The sequence below is a fragment of the Chenopodium album genome, chromosome 21, assembly GCF_948465745.1.
Source record: "Chenopodium album chromosome 21, dcCheAlbu1.1, whole genome shotgun sequence".
In the NCBI taxonomy this organism is placed as follows: Eukaryota; Viridiplantae; Streptophyta; class Magnoliopsida; order Caryophyllales; family Amaranthaceae; genus Chenopodium; species Chenopodium album.
The window spans coordinates 13,065,719-13,083,726 of NC_137854.1; the positions used below are offsets into that span (position 1 = coordinate 13,065,719).

Here is an 18,008-nt window from a genome sequence, read left to right on the forward strand (position 1 = left end):
CTAATGTTGTTAATAGTTTTATGTTAAAACAGCTAGCAAAAGGTTCGTTTGGCATTGATGTGGTTTTTTGTTTTTTAAAAGTATATGATATATGCCCCATAATGAATAAAAAATTATTTAAATTTATTAAAATCATGATAATTTTGAAAACTGACAACGGAAAAATGGAAACACCTTTTTCTTGTTTCCTATTTTTGGTTTTTGGTTAAAAAAAAAAAGGAAACGGAAATACCAAAAATGATGCCAAACAAGCCGGTTTAGAGACCCGTTATTAATGAAATTAGGTCTTTGAACTTAACAGTAATAATGTGGGCGCTCTCTTTCCTGTTGTTGGCTAAGACATGGTTTCAGAAACGAGACCTCCTTTTTTATTTACAGGTCTCTTTGCCTCCAGGAAGAAAAGAGAACTTTATTGAAAAAGGCGGTCTCTTTTCTGAAACCGCTAATAACAGTAGCGGCTTTAAAGCTATAATCACTATTGTCGTTAGCGGTTTTAAGGTAGCTTGCACAATCCTTAGAAAAAAAACACACACATACACACACACAGTAACAATACAAACCTTTAAAAAAAATTTAGAAAAAACTTCGTAGTTACCTAAAATGTTTTAGCTCAATATCAATTTATTTATTCCAATTAAAAAAATATTTATTATTTACTGACACACTCAAAAGATTGAATTAAAATGATTAAAAATAACATCACAATTCCTTTTATAAAAAAAAAAACCAAAAGTATATGTTACATTATAAGTGCATTAGGCGGGATTTTTTTTTTATCAGAGAGCAATACATGCAGTTTGAAAAGAGGATGATGTTAGCAACTTTCCATTATTGCTCTTATGAATAGTGCACGGACCATTATACCCCTCAAAATGTTTGTTTACCTTATTAAATTACCCCCATATGTAATTTTTCTAACACTTTTAATTTCCATGGAAAAAATCCTTATACCCCTCAAAAATATTTGTTTACCTTATTAACCATTATACCCATATGTATGAGTTTTGAGCTGTCTTTCTTCTTTCTCTATTCACCTTCCTTGAAGTACTAATTACTCTTGAAAATTTTACTTTCTATTTCTTCTCTATCTCTGTTTACTATCTCCATTGAAGTACTTAATTCCACAATCCCAAAATTATATAAGAATAATTAAAATCAAAATTACTTAGTTTCCAATTGGTCATATATTTATAAAATTAATATGATTCTTAAAGTTTCACCCTACTATATATTGTAGTATATATTAGTATAATTTTAAGAGCTTTCACATTTTTTTATGTGAAGGATTGAGTTGATTATCCTATAAGTTTTCATTTGCTATTAATTTCATGTAATAATACTTATTACTAAATGTAAGTGGTACTGTTAAGCTCATTTGCAATTGTATTGTACTATTTTAAGAGGAGGCAAATGAGGTGCTTTAGCAAGGATGTGGAGTGCTAATCGAATGTGGGCACATGAAAATGATATTAGTTGCCTGAAAGTTGAATAGTGAATGATAATAAGAAGAATGATGAATTTGGCTTTTTGCCTTTTCTTGTTCTATCTCACAATCTTCCTAGCAATTCTATCTTAGCTTGGTGACTCCATTAAATTGATGAATTTGAAAGACCCACAAATTAATTAGAAATAGAATGGAGAATGAAATAATAAAGTTTAAAATTTTTAATATTTAATGGGGGTTATGGTTTAATTATTCTATCACAGGATAACAAAATGTTGTTGTTTTATGTGGACGTATTTTTTCTTTATTTTGTGAAGGTCAAAATTAACAACTTACCCATAATCGTGTTTAAAGAATTTTGAGACTAATGAAATTAATCTATGATTGTGCCGAAGTAGATAGGAAGAAAGGAAACCAAACTGACTAAAAGGTGAAAAGGGAAGAAAGCAAGACAGGATTCAAAGAATTATCAAGGGTGGACAAAGAGGCTACAAGTGGAGTTGCATAGAGCTAATTTTACTGCAAAGCTAAATTCTTAGAAGCATTTTGATCAAGATCATTTTTTACTTATTTGTTAACTTTTGACATTGTTAAATCAAGTGTAATTAACTCTATACATGTAAAGTTCAAACATAAGCCAAGGAAAATTAAGCCGAAAAGGCTAGCCACACCGCGCGTGTTAAATTGCCCTAGTTAATAGAAGTACGAGTAACTTAAGATTCAAAAGAAGTAAACCGTAAAACAAGTTTTTTTTTTTTTTTTTTTTTTAAGGGGGGAGATTAAAATTCATTAATAATAAGACATATGACACTTACATAAAAAATCGTAATCGAACAATACAAAGACAAAAGAACCAATTACAAGTTTGTTTTATTTAAGGTAAAAAGTAAAAACCGCCAAATAATAAAAATACAGAATGTCAATTGACAACTCAAATAAAAAGGAGTATCTCTAGGATATCATCCTTTGGCCCCAAGTATCTTATTCTCATTGGATCGCAATTTTCACGCGCATTAAATCGCAAGTGAGCTGCTGACTTATGTTATGACTGTGTAAGTTGATGGTGATGATATGCATGACATACATACATAAAAAGCAAGATGACATATCATGCATCATATACCATCCATCTCATTTACAGCTCATCCCCATTATTTTTACTGTACTCTCTACTCTCTCCACTCTATTTTCACTTTTTCCAAACAAAGGTACAAAGTCATTAAATGACATTATTTTTAATATTCAATGTATTTAAAATTAATTATTGTCTTCATTAGTTGTATTATAGTACTATTCTTTTTAATTGAGTCATGCAATGTACATACAATATTTAGATAAATTTAAATATAGAATAATAAAATATTACAAATATTTCCAGTAAAAAAAGATTAGATTAAATAATATGTAAAATTCTTGTAAAAATCAATTTAACAACTTTTATTTTCCGCATAAATCACTCCTAAAATATTTGACAGATTGACAGCTCAAATAATATGGTAACTAAAGATTTAAATTACAGTTTTACCAAATAAAAAAAAAAAAAAAGATTTTTTTCACAAAAAAAAAAAATCATCCTAGGCAATTAAATCGGGGGACAAGTGTAAACCGGTGATATCTTTCCTGATTTAAAATAACCGACTTTACATTTTCAAAATTTTAACTAAAATTAATTAAATTAAATTATTAAAAAGTATAAAAAAAATAAAAAGCTCTCTATTTAATCACTCGCCCACCTCTCTTTAATGCCATTTTGACTGCTTGGGAAGAGTGAAACCCAGAAAAACCAACAGACCAAACGCCACCCACTAGAGAGAGAAATACTCTGAAAGGTACAATTTTTATTCATTTTTTTACTCTTAATTCTTTAAATTAATTCACGAGTTTTCCAAAGATCCCTTTTTTATTTATTAAATTTAATTTTTTTACAATTTTATAAATTTAGTACTCAAATTTCTATGCATATTTTCTGCATCTTTCAATCGTCTTCTTCTTCATAAACCCATTTTTCACACTTTCTCTCTCTAAAATTCTCTTTTTTCACTGTTGAAAAATTGATAGATCTTTGTCATATTATAGAGAGAGATTGATAGCCATAGATTCCTAATCTCATAGAAAAATAACCAAGTCTACTCTATATATCATCAAATTGGTTCTATCTATCTAATCTTTGTCCTCACTTTCTCTCTCTTCATTTTTGCAGAGGTTTTAGAGAGAGAAAGACTCTGTAAAAGAGGGTTTTTCAGGGAAGAAGAGATTGAGTGAATTTATGTCTGCAAAGTCAGATTTGGTAGTGTTTGGGGCTCCTTCATTGAAGCTCTCTTATCAATTTTATTCACTCTTTTTTGCTCACTTTATGCAATTACTTCTCTGCTGTTCTTCTCAGCAGAGCTCCATACCCGGATTTTCACCCGTTTCGATGCGTTTGAGGCCCAAAAGGTAACTGGGTTTTCTTCCTTTTGCTTTAATTTCAATACCCATGTTTTAATTTCTCTGATTTTTGAGTTTTGATTTTTTCTGGGTTTATCAATTTTTAGGGTTTATGGTTTTTGATGGGTTTTAATTTTTTTTGTTGCAGGACTTGTTCTGGAGTAGAGTGTTTTGGGGGTTTTCACATAAAAAGATTCATAGATTTATTCATCTTTTTAAGAGTGTCCCTCACTTGATTTTTGCCTAAATCACCCTTTTTTTTTTACACAAATCTTCATTATCTTAAATTCTTTTAATCCTTAAAATTTCTGGGTTTTTTTTGGGGTTTGATCTTAACCCAGAAAAAATGACTGACCTTCAGAATCCAATGTTGACTCAAAAATTGTTCTACAGCAAACCCAAAACACTGAAAAAAGTCCGAATTTATTGCCTTGATCCGGATATGACTGATTCTTCATCTGATGATGAGAGTGAAAACAGGAGAAATAGACCATCTGGGTCTAAAAAACGGATAGTCCAAGAGATTATTCTGCCTGTAAACACGAGTTTTAACAACCCGGTTGCCGAAACTGAGAGCTCTTGCCAAGATGATAACAATGGTTCTAAGAGGAAAAGGAAGTCATCTGATAAACCCTCTACGACTCGAAAACCCGCTTCATCGAAATATAAGGGTGTGAGGCGGAGGAAATGGGGGAAATGGGCAGCTGAGATTCGAGACCCGATTCGAGGGGCTCGAATTTGGTTGGGAACTTATAATACTGCAGAAGAAGCTGCACTGGCTTATGAACAAAAAAGGATTGAATTTCAGCTTTTGATGGCTGAGAAAAGCCAGAATGCTTCCTGTTCTGCTGCTACTGCAGTGCAAAACCCTGCTGTTTCCGAGGATTCGGAGAGTGTTGTATCGCATAACTCTCCGGCCTCAGTGCTCGAAATCGATACCTCTGCATCGCAGATGAAATCTATCAGCAATGTTGACAGTACTGTTGTGATTGAAAGTGAAAAGACGAAATGTGTTGAGTCTGTTGGCATTGATGTTAAGGAGTCTGATGACATTGTTCCTGTAATGAGCTCAATCGAAGAGGAATTCCAACGCAGTGATTTCGACTTACAAATGGAGCTCGATTCGTCCCTCATGTTTAATGATTTTGGTGATATCTTTGCAGACTTTGATGCATTCGATGGTCTCGAAGTTCATGGGTTCGACTCCCTCGAGCCATCTGATCTACCTGGGTTCGAGTTTGATTTTAACCTGAGTAACGAGGAGTTTGCCTGGATTGAAGAACCCCGGAACGTTGCTGCAGCAGCAACAGCAGCTGCACCGCAGCCACTAAGTTTTGTAGCGAGTAATTAATTAGTAGTAACTAGTAGAAAGAGTACTAGCTAATCTATAGAAGAACTACTTCGTATTATATAGGGAAGTAAGCAGTTTTGATAACAGATCTTAAGAGCTTGAATGAAAACACACTCTTAAGATCTGGTTTTTTGTTTAATTTTCGAGTTTTTCGAGTTTAAATCTTGTTATTGAGTGAGTATCAAAGATGTAAGTGAGCAAGAAATGAGCTTCTTTTTTTGATGTAAAAGTGGGGAGATGAATTCAATGGGTTTTCCTGTGCTGTTAGAGCAGTCCATTGTTGTTCATCTTCCTCTAGGAAACAAACCATGCTTATCATCCATGAAAATGTTATTATCATATAATGCTCATTTTCAGTATCTTATTATATCAATAATAATAAGCAAGTTTGAATTTATTTATGCGATATTCTTTAATTTTAGTAAGTATATAATTTGTGTTGAATTTTTATTTTTGGATTGATTCTTGTTGAATTGAGAATCTAAATTAAAGGAACAAAAGCTTTTATATTGAATGGCTTTATTCTCAAAGGTCTTTTCAGTTGGATTCTGTAGGCGGGATTTGAGAATAAAATCGTTTTGGTTGCTACTGGTACCAGTATTTTATTATGTGACTCTAATTTCATCCCATTCCTAAGAGCGTTTTTTATTTGCTTCGTATTTTATCTAATTATTATTTGTATTATTACTCCATATTTACATGTTTTTTGCAATGATATTGTTTATTTATTAGGTTTGATTTCAATTAGAAAATGGTTATACACCACCTGTTTTTTTTTTTAAAGAAATAAAATCCCACTTATTTTCATCAACAAAAATCTTAAAAATAGGAAATGGTTATGAAGTGCTTACCAAAATCGTTATGTTGAATGGTAAATTTGAAATTTTATACTGAGTATTAGATTTTAAATTAATAATTATCTTATTGCTATTTTGATGTCAATGATCATCATAAATTTTATTTATTTGTTTATAAAAATTGATCAGCAAAATTTATATTTGAATATTTTTTAAAAGTCATCATATATTTAAAACAATATTATTTATATTTTATCCCACAAAATTAAATCGGCAAATTTTGAATTTGATTTTTTTTTTTCCTTAAATAAATGAGGGGTAAGTGGGTAACACCTACAATAATATATCCATATAAACTCTATACATGTACTCCAGAAAATTATAATTGTATGATTAATAAATATTTAATTTATCACGACCACATGATTACCTTTGACATACAAAAGCAAAGATTTTAATTTATAAGACGAATACCCTATCATCTCTACTAAATTTGCATACATGTTTGATTAGTATCTAATGAGATTTAGTGATGTAAAGTATTATTTTCCTCATTTGTTGGATTTATTGAGTACAAGTGACAAATAGTATAGGAGTATGCTAGTATATAGTGAGCCAAAAAAAGAAAAAGAAAGAGAATAAAAAAAAAAGAAAATGGGGAACATATCTTGAATAAGAGGAGCAAAAAAAAAGGTAATGGTGGGCTACATTCACTTAAATAAATATCCAATAGAGTTGAGGTTAACAAGTTTTAGAGGATGGAGTAGTTTGTAAGCAAAGGCTAGTATTCCAAATATCATGCGGCACTTGCATTTGCATTTTTATTTGGCCCCTTCAATTTCACACACCTGTCGTGTTTTCTGTCAAATTGCCTTTCGGTAGAGTTAGGTGAGGAACCTTCATGTGCCCCTCTTTTTTTTTTTTTTTTTTTTTTTTTTCCATTGAAACTTCCTCCCTATAATAATTCCTATATTTTGTGATTTTTCGAGAGTATATGGGCGATAATTCAGAGCCTATTAGACTGCGAAAGTGTTGAATTTAGTTTTAACACTTGTACAGTGATGAGATTAAATTGTAATTTTAACACTTGTATGATGAGATTTTAAGTATCTAAGTGTAATTAAGCGCATGTGCATTTAAAATGTTTTAAGAGTAATCTCTAGTATTCCTATAATCGGGCATGGTTCAAGTAGAATATTGACTTAGTAGTCTCTACTGTTCCTACAATCGGGCATGGTCCAAGCAAAATATTGACTTGTCATGCTATGAATTTGTTGTAATTCGACACAACATGGCATGCCGGTGGGTTATATGTCATGCATGAACCTCGTTTTCAAAGTTAAGAATGAGCACGAGGCACTGACTAGCTTGGAAAAAGCCACCTACATTGTTATATACTCTTTTAAATCACTAGATACTTTGAAATCGAGAAGGAAACTTTAGCTAATTAAGCTATCCCTCACTCTCTTTTAAAAAGAAACTTCAAAGAATGACTTTTCTCTAAATTAATTCATAATATACATAGTAGCTTACTCATTAAATTATTATATCTTGAAAAGAACAAGAAATAACGTTTACATATGAAATGCATTATTATGAGAATGGACTATGGAATTATGCATCATGATTCATGAAGATTTTCAAAATACTTTAATCATTCAATGTTCATTTTCCTCGGACATATCATGTTTATACCTCGAAAAAAATCAAGGTACGTAATTGAATACGGAGTATGAGTATTCTCTTTCTATAAAGGATGGTTTTGAAGTACAAAACATCAAATCCTAAAATTCCTAATAATGCATATATCATTGGCCAATATATGCAAAGGAAATCAAGATTTTTTTTTCATACTTATTGATTAATGCAAATATTTTTGACCATATATATGCAAAGAAATCAAGATTTTTTCCTAACATATTAATTGATGCAAATATTGCTGACTATATAGTATATGCTAAGGAAATCAAGATTTCTTCCATACATATTGATTGCTATTATTTCACCAAAAAAAAAATATTGATTGCTATTATGACACACTTATTATTCTATTTCCAAAACTAAATAGTCTTAAAATTTCAAACCAACTTAAAATTTCAAACCAACTTAGTTATCTATAATTAATTAAAGGGTAATGATATATGTAGCTCTTAGAGAATTAGGGCTATGTATAAATGTTTCTGGAAACAATAATGCTTCTGGAAGTCTTAGGCCCCGTTCTTTAGAGCTGCTCTACTCTACTCTACTGAGCCCTGCTCTGTTCAAATCAAATTTGCTCTGCTCTATTTTCAAATAATAATTAATAATAACAACAATAATAATTAATATTCAATAATAATAATATATTGTATTGATGATGATAATTTATTATTTTGAATAATTATAATAATTATTAATATTGAAAATAATTTTAATAATTATTAATATTAATAATAATTAATATTTACTAATCATAATAATAATAATTATCGATGATAATATTTAATAATACAAACTATTAAGAATTAATATTTAATAATTTATTAATTAATAATTTCTAATAATTATAACAATTCTTTCAAAAAAAATAAAGAACAATAATAATAACAATTTCTTTTATAAACATTTGATATTAGACTCACAATCTGTAGAAACATTTTATGTGGGTATTGATCGTTAGTTCATTGCATTGAATTATTTTTCAAATCTTTCCATACATTTTAAGAATTAAAAAAAAAAAAAAAAAAAGAGGTTGTTTTTAAGTAGTACTTTGTTCATTATTATTATTTTTAGGGTTAAAAATATATGATTAAGACAAATTTATAAGTTCATTATTACTCATTAAATCAATTTATTTTAAAATTTTTGTGAAATAAATATAAGTAACCGTTGTCTTTTCTCTTTCTACTATTAACATATGTTAGATATGGTACACATATATCCCTACCTTATAAAAAGTAGGATATTGTTCTTATGAATAGTGCATGTACTATTACACCCCTTAAAATGTTTTTTTACCTTCTTACCCCCAAGTGTAATTTTGTAATTTTCCTAAGACCCATCAATTAATTAGAAATTAAATGAAGAATGGAATAATAAAGTTTAAAATTTTCTAGGTTATGGTTTTATTACATGACAACATTAGTCACTAGACAACAAAAAGTTGTTTTATGTGGGAGTTTTTTTTCCTATATTTTGTGAAGGTTGAAATTAACGACTTACACATAATTGTGTTTAAAGGGCATTGGAAAGAACGAAATTAATCTATGATTGTGCCGAAGTAAGTGTACTAGAAAGAAAGGAAACCAAACTGACTACGATGAAAAGAGGAAGAAAGCAAGAAGGGATTCAAGGGAATTATTAAGGGAATTATGGGGTTGCATAGGGTTAATTTACTGCAAAACCAAATTGTTAGAAACATTTTGTCCGAGTTCATTTTCTGATTATCTGTTAACTTTTGAGCATTGTGAAATCATGTGTATCTGAATACTATTATGTATAAATGCCACTATTATATATGCATTGTGATGTATCATGTACTGCTATATGATGTACCTTTTTGTTTCCAATTAAGTCAATGAGCGCAAAAGATATATTAATATCATAAATTCCTATATAAAGTGTTAGCACGTTGTGTTTTTTCACTACTTAAGCAATATGTTGTATCACATTTTCGAGAATATCCTACAACATCAACGACAAGAGCCTTCGGCAACGGACGATTAACTCCATGTGAAGTGCAAACACAAGCCAAGGATTAAGGCTAATTAAGCATTAGAGAGATATTTCTTTATCAGTCCATTAACTCCATGTCAAGTGCAAACACAAGCCAAAAAAATTTAAGCCAAAAGGACTGCAAACCTGCGCGCAACGCGCGCTTTGGCTGTCCTAGTATATATATATGTTTTCACTCACCTAAATCGTATATGCACTTAGTAATAGTAATAGTAATAACAACAACAACAACAACAACAACATTAATAATAGTATTAATAATAATGTTGAAATCTATCTCTGCTCGGCTCGGCTCTGCTATCCTGAAATCTGCTCTGCTCTGCTCTGTTGACCCCTGCTCTGCTCTGTCCAAAAGCTCAAAAGAACAGGGCCTTAGGGTATTACAAGGTAAATCAAGATGTCCTAGACCTAATGTCCGAATGCTTAAGTATCCTTTAGCTCCGCCTGGCTGGAGTAAGTCCGAGAGCTTCGCTTGCACGTCCGAGGGCTCGGCTTGCAAAATAGAGAAGGTTAGCTGCCTCAGGGGTATGACCCGGGAAAGCCCCTTCGATGCTTAAATCAACAAATGCCCTTTCTAGAGAGAGAGAGTGGGAAAAAGTCCCCTTCATTAATGATTGGAGAGTTATTTATAGTTATACTTTTCAAGTGGCAGAGTTGTACTTAGGTGAACAGATTAGGGGTAAATTTGTACTTTGCAATCATTAATGATGGGCTGGATCGTGGAGGGGTATTTTCGTAATTTTAGGTCATTGGGCTTATGACATTGGATCTAGCCCAAAAATTTAGCCACACGCGTGATGTGGGAAAGAAGTTCGGATGTCACGCGAAATGAGTGAATTTGAGGCTAAAAAGTTGTCATGCGAGCTGAGATAACTTTTTAGGCATACCCGAGGGCTAAAACGAGTCCCAAGCGACTTGCAAGGGTGAAAACCTGCCCCAAGCATTGCTTTAGAGATGTTATAGTTGCTAGAGTTAAGTTATTATGAAATGACCCAAACAATAAGCATTAAATATACTTTCAAAAATGGAATTAAGTTGGGAATTTATGACGAAATTAAATCAAGCACATATCGGTGTAATTAATGTTAATCTTTCCTCAATCTTTCTCTTTTAAGCTTCTTATACATAGCGCAAGGGGTTATGTTTATTATTTTCCTTAATTGAAAATGGTGGTTAATGAGGGGAGAGCAAATACCAAATGCTTCCCTCTTAGAGTGCCACTTCCCTTACCAGTTACCTCATAATATCACCACATTATATAATGTAATAGACGACTGACCATTTTATCATTACATTTTTAAACGACTGACCATTTTATCATTACATTTTTAATAATATATTAATCAAGCATATAAAAATATTATCTTTAATAAATATTAATCCAGCGACAAAATATTTTGAGAAGATTTCAATAGAGAATATAAAGAAGACTATAATATTATTTACCTATAAAAAATTGATATATTATATCTCGTAAATTAATACGGGTAAATTTTAGCACAAATAAATGATGTTAAAATAATTTCGAGTTAAGTATACAACAAGGGACTCAATTCTTGCAAAATGTGGGGAAAGGGGACTCTATTTATTTTACAGAGGAAAAAGGGACTGGGCTAGAATGAGTTTGGGTTTTCGGTGGGTTTAATTAAATAAGGGAAAGAATTGAGTCCTCTTGGTTAAACAATTGAGTCCCTTTGGTTTAATTGTGTTTTTTTATTTTAAAAAATATATTTTAAATTAAGACCAATAAAAAATAGAGTCCTTTTCTCTTTTTGAAACAAAAATAAGGCATAGAATTACAAAACTTTCTGCATGTTTGTTTTCTTCACATCTTCATTACATCCTCGACCTTCCAACTCCACATTTCTCTTTAAAATCACAACCATCTTATAAGATAATCTTGACTCACGTGGATTGTCAACCCACCTACCACCTAGAGGTGATCAATATCAGTCTGATTAGAGCTTGGATCGATCCGGCTCGAAAATAGGGCGCGTTTGGGCAAGCCTTAAAACATATTTTTGGTTACAAACCCGATCCCAGCCGGAAAAACTCGACAAGTCTGCTACTTTTTTGCGGTTTTGGCCTGGGCACGAGAAATTTTGTCAAGATCCGGTCCGATTTTGACCACCTCTACTACCAACTTTATAATCACACAATCAAACAAATGCAAGACAAATAAGCTACAATAAACCAGAGATGAAGAGCATGCTTTGGCTTTTTTTTGTTATTATTATTATTATTATTGAAAGAATTTTTTTTTTTTTTTGGACAACAAACATTAAAAAAAAATTCAAGAACAAAACTTTTGCATTGCTATTGCACTTTCTTAATTTCGAACAATTATATTTTAAAACCAATCAGCAATAATGATTAATGAAGGAATTGAATTTGTCTGGTTTAATCAAGGAATAATGAGGGGACTCAATTCTTTACAAGGGACTTAATTTTTCTTGGGTTAAAAGTGAGTTAAGTCACCTGAAAAATACCCCCTACCACCAGAGATTTAACCCTAATCCCCTTTTCCTCTGTAAAATAAATAGAGTCCCCTTTCCCTACATTTTGCAAGAGTTGAGTCCCCTGTTTTATACTTAACTCGGATAATTTCTATAATCTTAGTCAACAAATTAAACTTTAATTAATGAATAATTAAATTAATCAAAATATTGTACTTGTACTCGTCTCCGACGTGATGTCAACGAGACAACGACGACATAGCTCTAAAGCTCTAGGACATGAAGTCTTGAGTAAACTGAATTGCTATGAATTCCATGCATGCATGATGGGATTCATCTTTGAAGATGCTTAAATGAATTTCCTTTCATTTATAAACAATAAAAAAAAAGCTAATATATAATTCCTCCGTTCTTTTTTACTTGACCCGCTTTGACTTTTACACTATTCACCACCCCTCCTTTGACCGTCTTTTGTGAATAGTATGTAAGGAAAAACATATTCATGTGAGATCTTTTTGAATTTGTCTCAATAAGTACTATCATAATATATAACTTTTGTATTTTTTACTTATGGAGAATTAAAGTTATTGACCGATAAAGTTTTGCATTGGCAAGCGTGATTAAGGAAACAGGTCAAGTAAAAAAAACAGAGGAAGTAATCCAATTATTCCCTCAAATTTAATAACGATATTTCATACTCCCTCCGTCCCCTTTTGATAGTCCCTTATGGGCATTTTTCATGGGAATTAATAAACACAAATAAGAATAGTATAAGTACATTGAAAAAGTAAATTGATATTGGGTATGTAAAAAAGTAGAGAGAGAAAGTAATAAAAGTACATGAAAAAACAAAATTTACATGGGAAAGTTAAATTTGCACAAATAATGTTGCAAATTGGAGGGAATTTTAGTAAAAATTAATATTAATGGTTGTTGGAAAAACAAATGGGGTGAACATTTTGGGACTAAAATTTGCTCATAAGGTACTATTAAAAGGGGACGGATGGAGTATGTTTTAAAACCCATTTTATAAAGATGTCTCTCTTTTTAGGTTTTTATTAATAGTGTATAAAACTAATCAGATCATGACTTTTATGAGAATTATTAAATTGTAAGACTCCGTATTTGGAGAATATTTCATTTACTGTACTTTCAAACTAAACAACCTTAAAATTCAAGCCAATTTTCCGTATAAAATCTTCAAAACAACTTAATATATCTACGGAGTATTGTTTTTATAATTATAGCTAACAACCTTGGTCGTTAATTGAAATAATGTATTTAATTAATCATAATGTTGAAGTCTTGTAGTCGTAGTCTCGTAGACTGTAGTTGCCCCCAACGTAATGTCAACGAGACAGCGACCACAAAATTCTAGGACATGAAGCCTTGCACATGTTTAAGTTAACATACTTGCTATGAAGAAAGTCCACAATGGGATTCAGTGTCACTTTCTTTGAATATGTTTAAGTGAATTTCCTTTCTTTTTAAAGGCACTATTAATAGGATAAAGAATTGTGTATCACTATCATCATTATGTGTTCATTTAATTTTATAAATATAGTTTCAGTATTATTTAATAATTTAATGATTATAGCTAGTCCTTATTAAGGGCATATTCTGATTTACTGAATTGAGCTGAGCTGAATTGAAATGATTGGAGCTAAACTGAACTGAAATGAATTGTATATGAGAGAAGGAAATTAAGAGCTGAACTGAACTGAACTGAAATTAAGCTGAAAAGAACATGCCCTAAGTCTCCTAACTGAGTTCGGAATCTTGACATAATAAAGAAATACTACATAAAAAACTATCTTGATCGAACTTATGAGTTGAGAACATTTACATAATATTCTCTATTATGTTTCATAAAGATGTTTTTGTTTCTAGGTTTTTACTGCAAGAGAATATGAGAACTAATCATACAACTCAACCATCTATTAGTTAAGTTGGTCTTTTGACATACCATTACAACCTGTCTAATAAGAAGGTAACAAGTTCGAATCTCATTCACTATTCCTTCGAGTTTCATAAATTGAATGAAGCATTTCATAAGACATTTAGCCGCACGTTGAGAGTTTGAGGCCAATCGTACTCTGAGTATCTCTGACGGAGTTCAGATCAACTGGTCAAGTAAAACTTAAATGAAGGGATAAAGTGTTCTAAACTCGTAATTTTCTTTATAAAAATAGTTTTGATGAAAATAAACCTAATTAAATCTCACCATTGATATGTTTATAAGATGATGATCTTAGTTTATAGATTTAATTATTATGTTAAAAAAAAATCTAACCTATTAACAATAATTGACGACCGTTTGAGAATAATGTTGACTAGGCATTGGATTTGAGGTATGATAGGAAATACCTGCGCTTAGGGCCTGTTCACTTTAGCTTAATTTCAGTTCTCCGATCAATTCAGTGTAGCTCCAATTAGTTCAGTTCAGTTCAGCTCCAATCAGTTTAGCTCCTAATTTTTCTTCTCTCATAAAATATTTATTTCAACTCTAGCTTTTTAGTTTAGTTCAGTTCAACTCCTATCAGTTCAAGTTCATTTCAACTCAATTGAGTAAATGTGAACAGGCCCTTAATAAGCATGTCATGTACAATGAGAATAAACATTTGTATACTTTTACGATGGACTTTGCAAAGGTGACGAACTGACAATTATATGCTTGGATTGACTAACTACAAGAGGCAACTGAATGGTTGAGTAGCTAACTTAAATTAGTAACATTGTGTCTTTACCGTCACACCATTACCGTTACCATTATCATTATCTTATGGTCGTCATTATTATTATTATTAATATTAGTATTTATTTATTTATTTAATTTATATATTGGTACTAATATCAAATACAAATTGCGAAGTAATTATAACAATAATAATTATCAAGAGTACAGGATTTAGCTAGATGCGTTGACTTGATAGAGATTTGGTTTGGTAGGTACTTAGTACTATTGGTAGTAGTTAATAATGGAAATTTAGGACGTACGAGTAAGTGCTTACATATTCAAATTTACACCACGTACGTTTTGGTAAGAGTAGTTGAAGCCCCTTGAAGGTGGCCAGGTAGCTACTGTGGTAGTGGGGCTTAGAAATTATATCTTGCTTGCTTAAATACCAAAGTCTTTGTTGTCACAATTTATTTATTGCCATTACTTGCCCACAACATATTCATAGTGTGACTGTGTCAGTGTGTTTTAATACTGATTCAACACTTCTTTTTTTTTTTTGATGGTTAGGATGATGCAATTACTGCTTAAAGGATAATAGGTGGCACCGACAAATCATAATTTATTTCTTTCGTATCACATTGAGATTTTGTTAAAAGACTTGGGGCCTATTTTCTTCATATTATTTTTAGTTTAGTTCAGTTCAATTCAGTTCTTAATTTCCTTCTCTTATAAAGTATTCAGTTCAGTTTAGCTCAGTTCAGTCAATCAGAACAAATCCTTATATGAGTTTGACTATAAATAATTGCATATGATAGGATAGAATCATAGAATTACAGAAGGAACATGATATGAATCGCACATACATTAAACATAATTACAAAACAAAAGGTTGTGAAACATTTACTATCTAATAGATATTTTAAGTTAAGGTGGCACATGTAATACCCCATGCATTTAAATAGCAGTGTGTCATATTAATTTATATACTGATATACAACATAAGGAGTGCGACTGCACAATCATGCATATTGCATATACACTCCATCAAGAGAAAAATCCTTGACCAAGAATTTATAAATAGCAAATAAATATACTCCATCCGTTTTATAATGATGTTCCTATTGCGCAAATCGATGCAAAATTTTACCCATTTTTGACCGTAAATATCTTTAATCTCACACTAGTAAAAATTATAAAAGTTAGATACTGGTATTAATAATCTATTCATCAAGACGAATCAAACTAGATCTCACATGACTATATTTACTCTTATAGATTAAGAGAAATTTAGAAGATTCTCTCTTTCTTAAAAAAAAGTCAAAGATTCCAAACAAGAACATTATTGTGGAACGGAGAGAGTATTACGGAGTACTTCTTTTTGACACAAAATATATAAATCTATTACTGTACTACTTAGTCAAAAAACATGTTTTTACAAGTCATCCTATGATTCAAAAAGTTTGAATGGCTACTATTCTCCTAGCGACATTAGTTAAAAAGTAGCATGATTAGGTTTTTGTCAAATGATAAATTGATAATAAAATTGATATGGTCGCGTGACCGATTATAGACAAGGCACATGGAAACGACTTTTAAGAATTATGATTAGTAGGAATAGTAGCATCTAATATATAATAATAATAAAATAAGTAATACTTGTATATAACTTAGATTTCGTGGGTATGTCATGAAACATTATTCTATAAACCTTAGCCTGTCTAAAACCTTAATACTTAGTACTTAATTAACAAAGATAAATAAATAAATATTCCGTAATGTTCACGTCGTGGGTATATCTTATTGCATGCACTTCTTCATAGTAGTATCGCGTAGTAGCTTCTGGCTAAAACAACTCTCTTTTCTTTTTTAAAATGAGTTATTCTTTTATATGTTGCCTTTTTGGATTCTTAATGCAAATATTCTCATTGCAAACATGCATCGATTTTTTGGCGGATTTCTTTTAAATACATGAAAAATAATATGTGGGCCCAAAATCTAAAACACGATTAGTAAGAAAAAATTTAATAAGTTAGTAAATAAAATATAAAATGAAGATGAATGGGCCATATTTGACAAAGTAATTTTGATTAACTCCATTATTGGGCTTATAAGCCCATCAGATCACCCATTGTCATCCTGGCCCAATTGACTAAAATCGATTCAACTAGTGAGTCTACGAGTGGGATATGTGTCAAATTCAACTCAACTATTAATAGCTAAAGAATGGATTGAAGTAGTATCCGGTTAATCAACCGTGTATATCCGGTGACATAGCTGCAATCCCTTCGTTTTTAAAAGTTCTTCCAATTAAGATAACACACATTTATAAATGCAAGACTTTGATCATACATATCATGAGTTGCACATTCATAAAATATAACAAAAATATAACTATTGAATCTATCGTTTCTTCGGAGAATATGTAATTTTATAGTTGAACATGGAATATATTTAAGATTGCTTAGGAAGTAAGGGCATGTTCACATTTACTGAACTGAACTGATTGGAGCTGAACTGAACTGAATTGAATTGCTTGGAGCTGAACTGAACTGAACTGAATTGAGCTTAAATGAATATTTTATGCGAGAGGGAAATTAGGAGCTGGACTGAACTGATTGGAGCTGAACTAAACTCAACTGAAGTGATTGGAGCTGAACTAAACTGAACTGAATTGAACTGAAATTAAGTAAATGTGAACATGCCCTAAATCCAAGTGGCATAGATTAGAATTGATGATAACAGCGCTAAGAAGAAATTAAATGATTTTTTAGATCAATATAGTCGGCTATAATGGTAAACTTGTTAACTTTGAAAAAGCAAATATATCCTGTCAAAAAAAAAAAAAAAGCAAATATAAGATCCAAAAATTCATACCATAGGATTTCATTTAGATAGAGAAATAGGTTATAAACTTATAATGCAATATTAGGACGAGATTGTTTCCATTGTTACTTTACAATCTCTTCTTCTTTAGGTGATTATTATCTGGAATGAGAAACTCTGAAGTAATAAAAGCGGATGAGGAATATCACGCAAAAACTGTTGATTGTAATTTTTGCAAGTACATTATTAAATTTATACCTTCATAAAAATGGCTTCAAAGCTTGGAACAAGACGCTTTTAGGCTAACAATTCTATT

The 18,008-nt window shown here is 30.9% G+C and overlaps 1 protein-coding gene across 1 annotated transcript; it reads left to right on the forward strand.

Moving 5' to 3' along the window:
- The first annotated feature begins 3,201 nt into the window (after positions 1–3,201).
- LOC145602721 (ethylene-responsive transcription factor ERF118-like) lies at positions 3,202–5,625 on the forward strand. Its single transcript, XM_081658889.1, has 3 exons — positions 3,202–3,273; positions 3,645–3,880; positions 4,020–5,625. The coding sequence occupies exon 3, from the start codon at positions 4,218–4,220 to the stop codon at positions 5,220–5,222; it is 1,005 nt and encodes a 334-aa protein (XP_081515015.1). The 5' UTR covers positions 3,202–3,273; positions 3,645–3,880; positions 4,020–4,217; the 3' UTR covers positions 5,223–5,625.
- The last annotated feature ends 12,383 nt before the right edge of the window (positions 5,626–18,008 follow it).

Excerpts from the sequence above, each read along its gene's own strand:
- LOC145602721 (XM_081658889.1), top strand. The coding sequence starts at position 4,218 with ATGACTGACCTTCAGAATCCAATGTTGACTCAAAAATTGTTCTACAGC.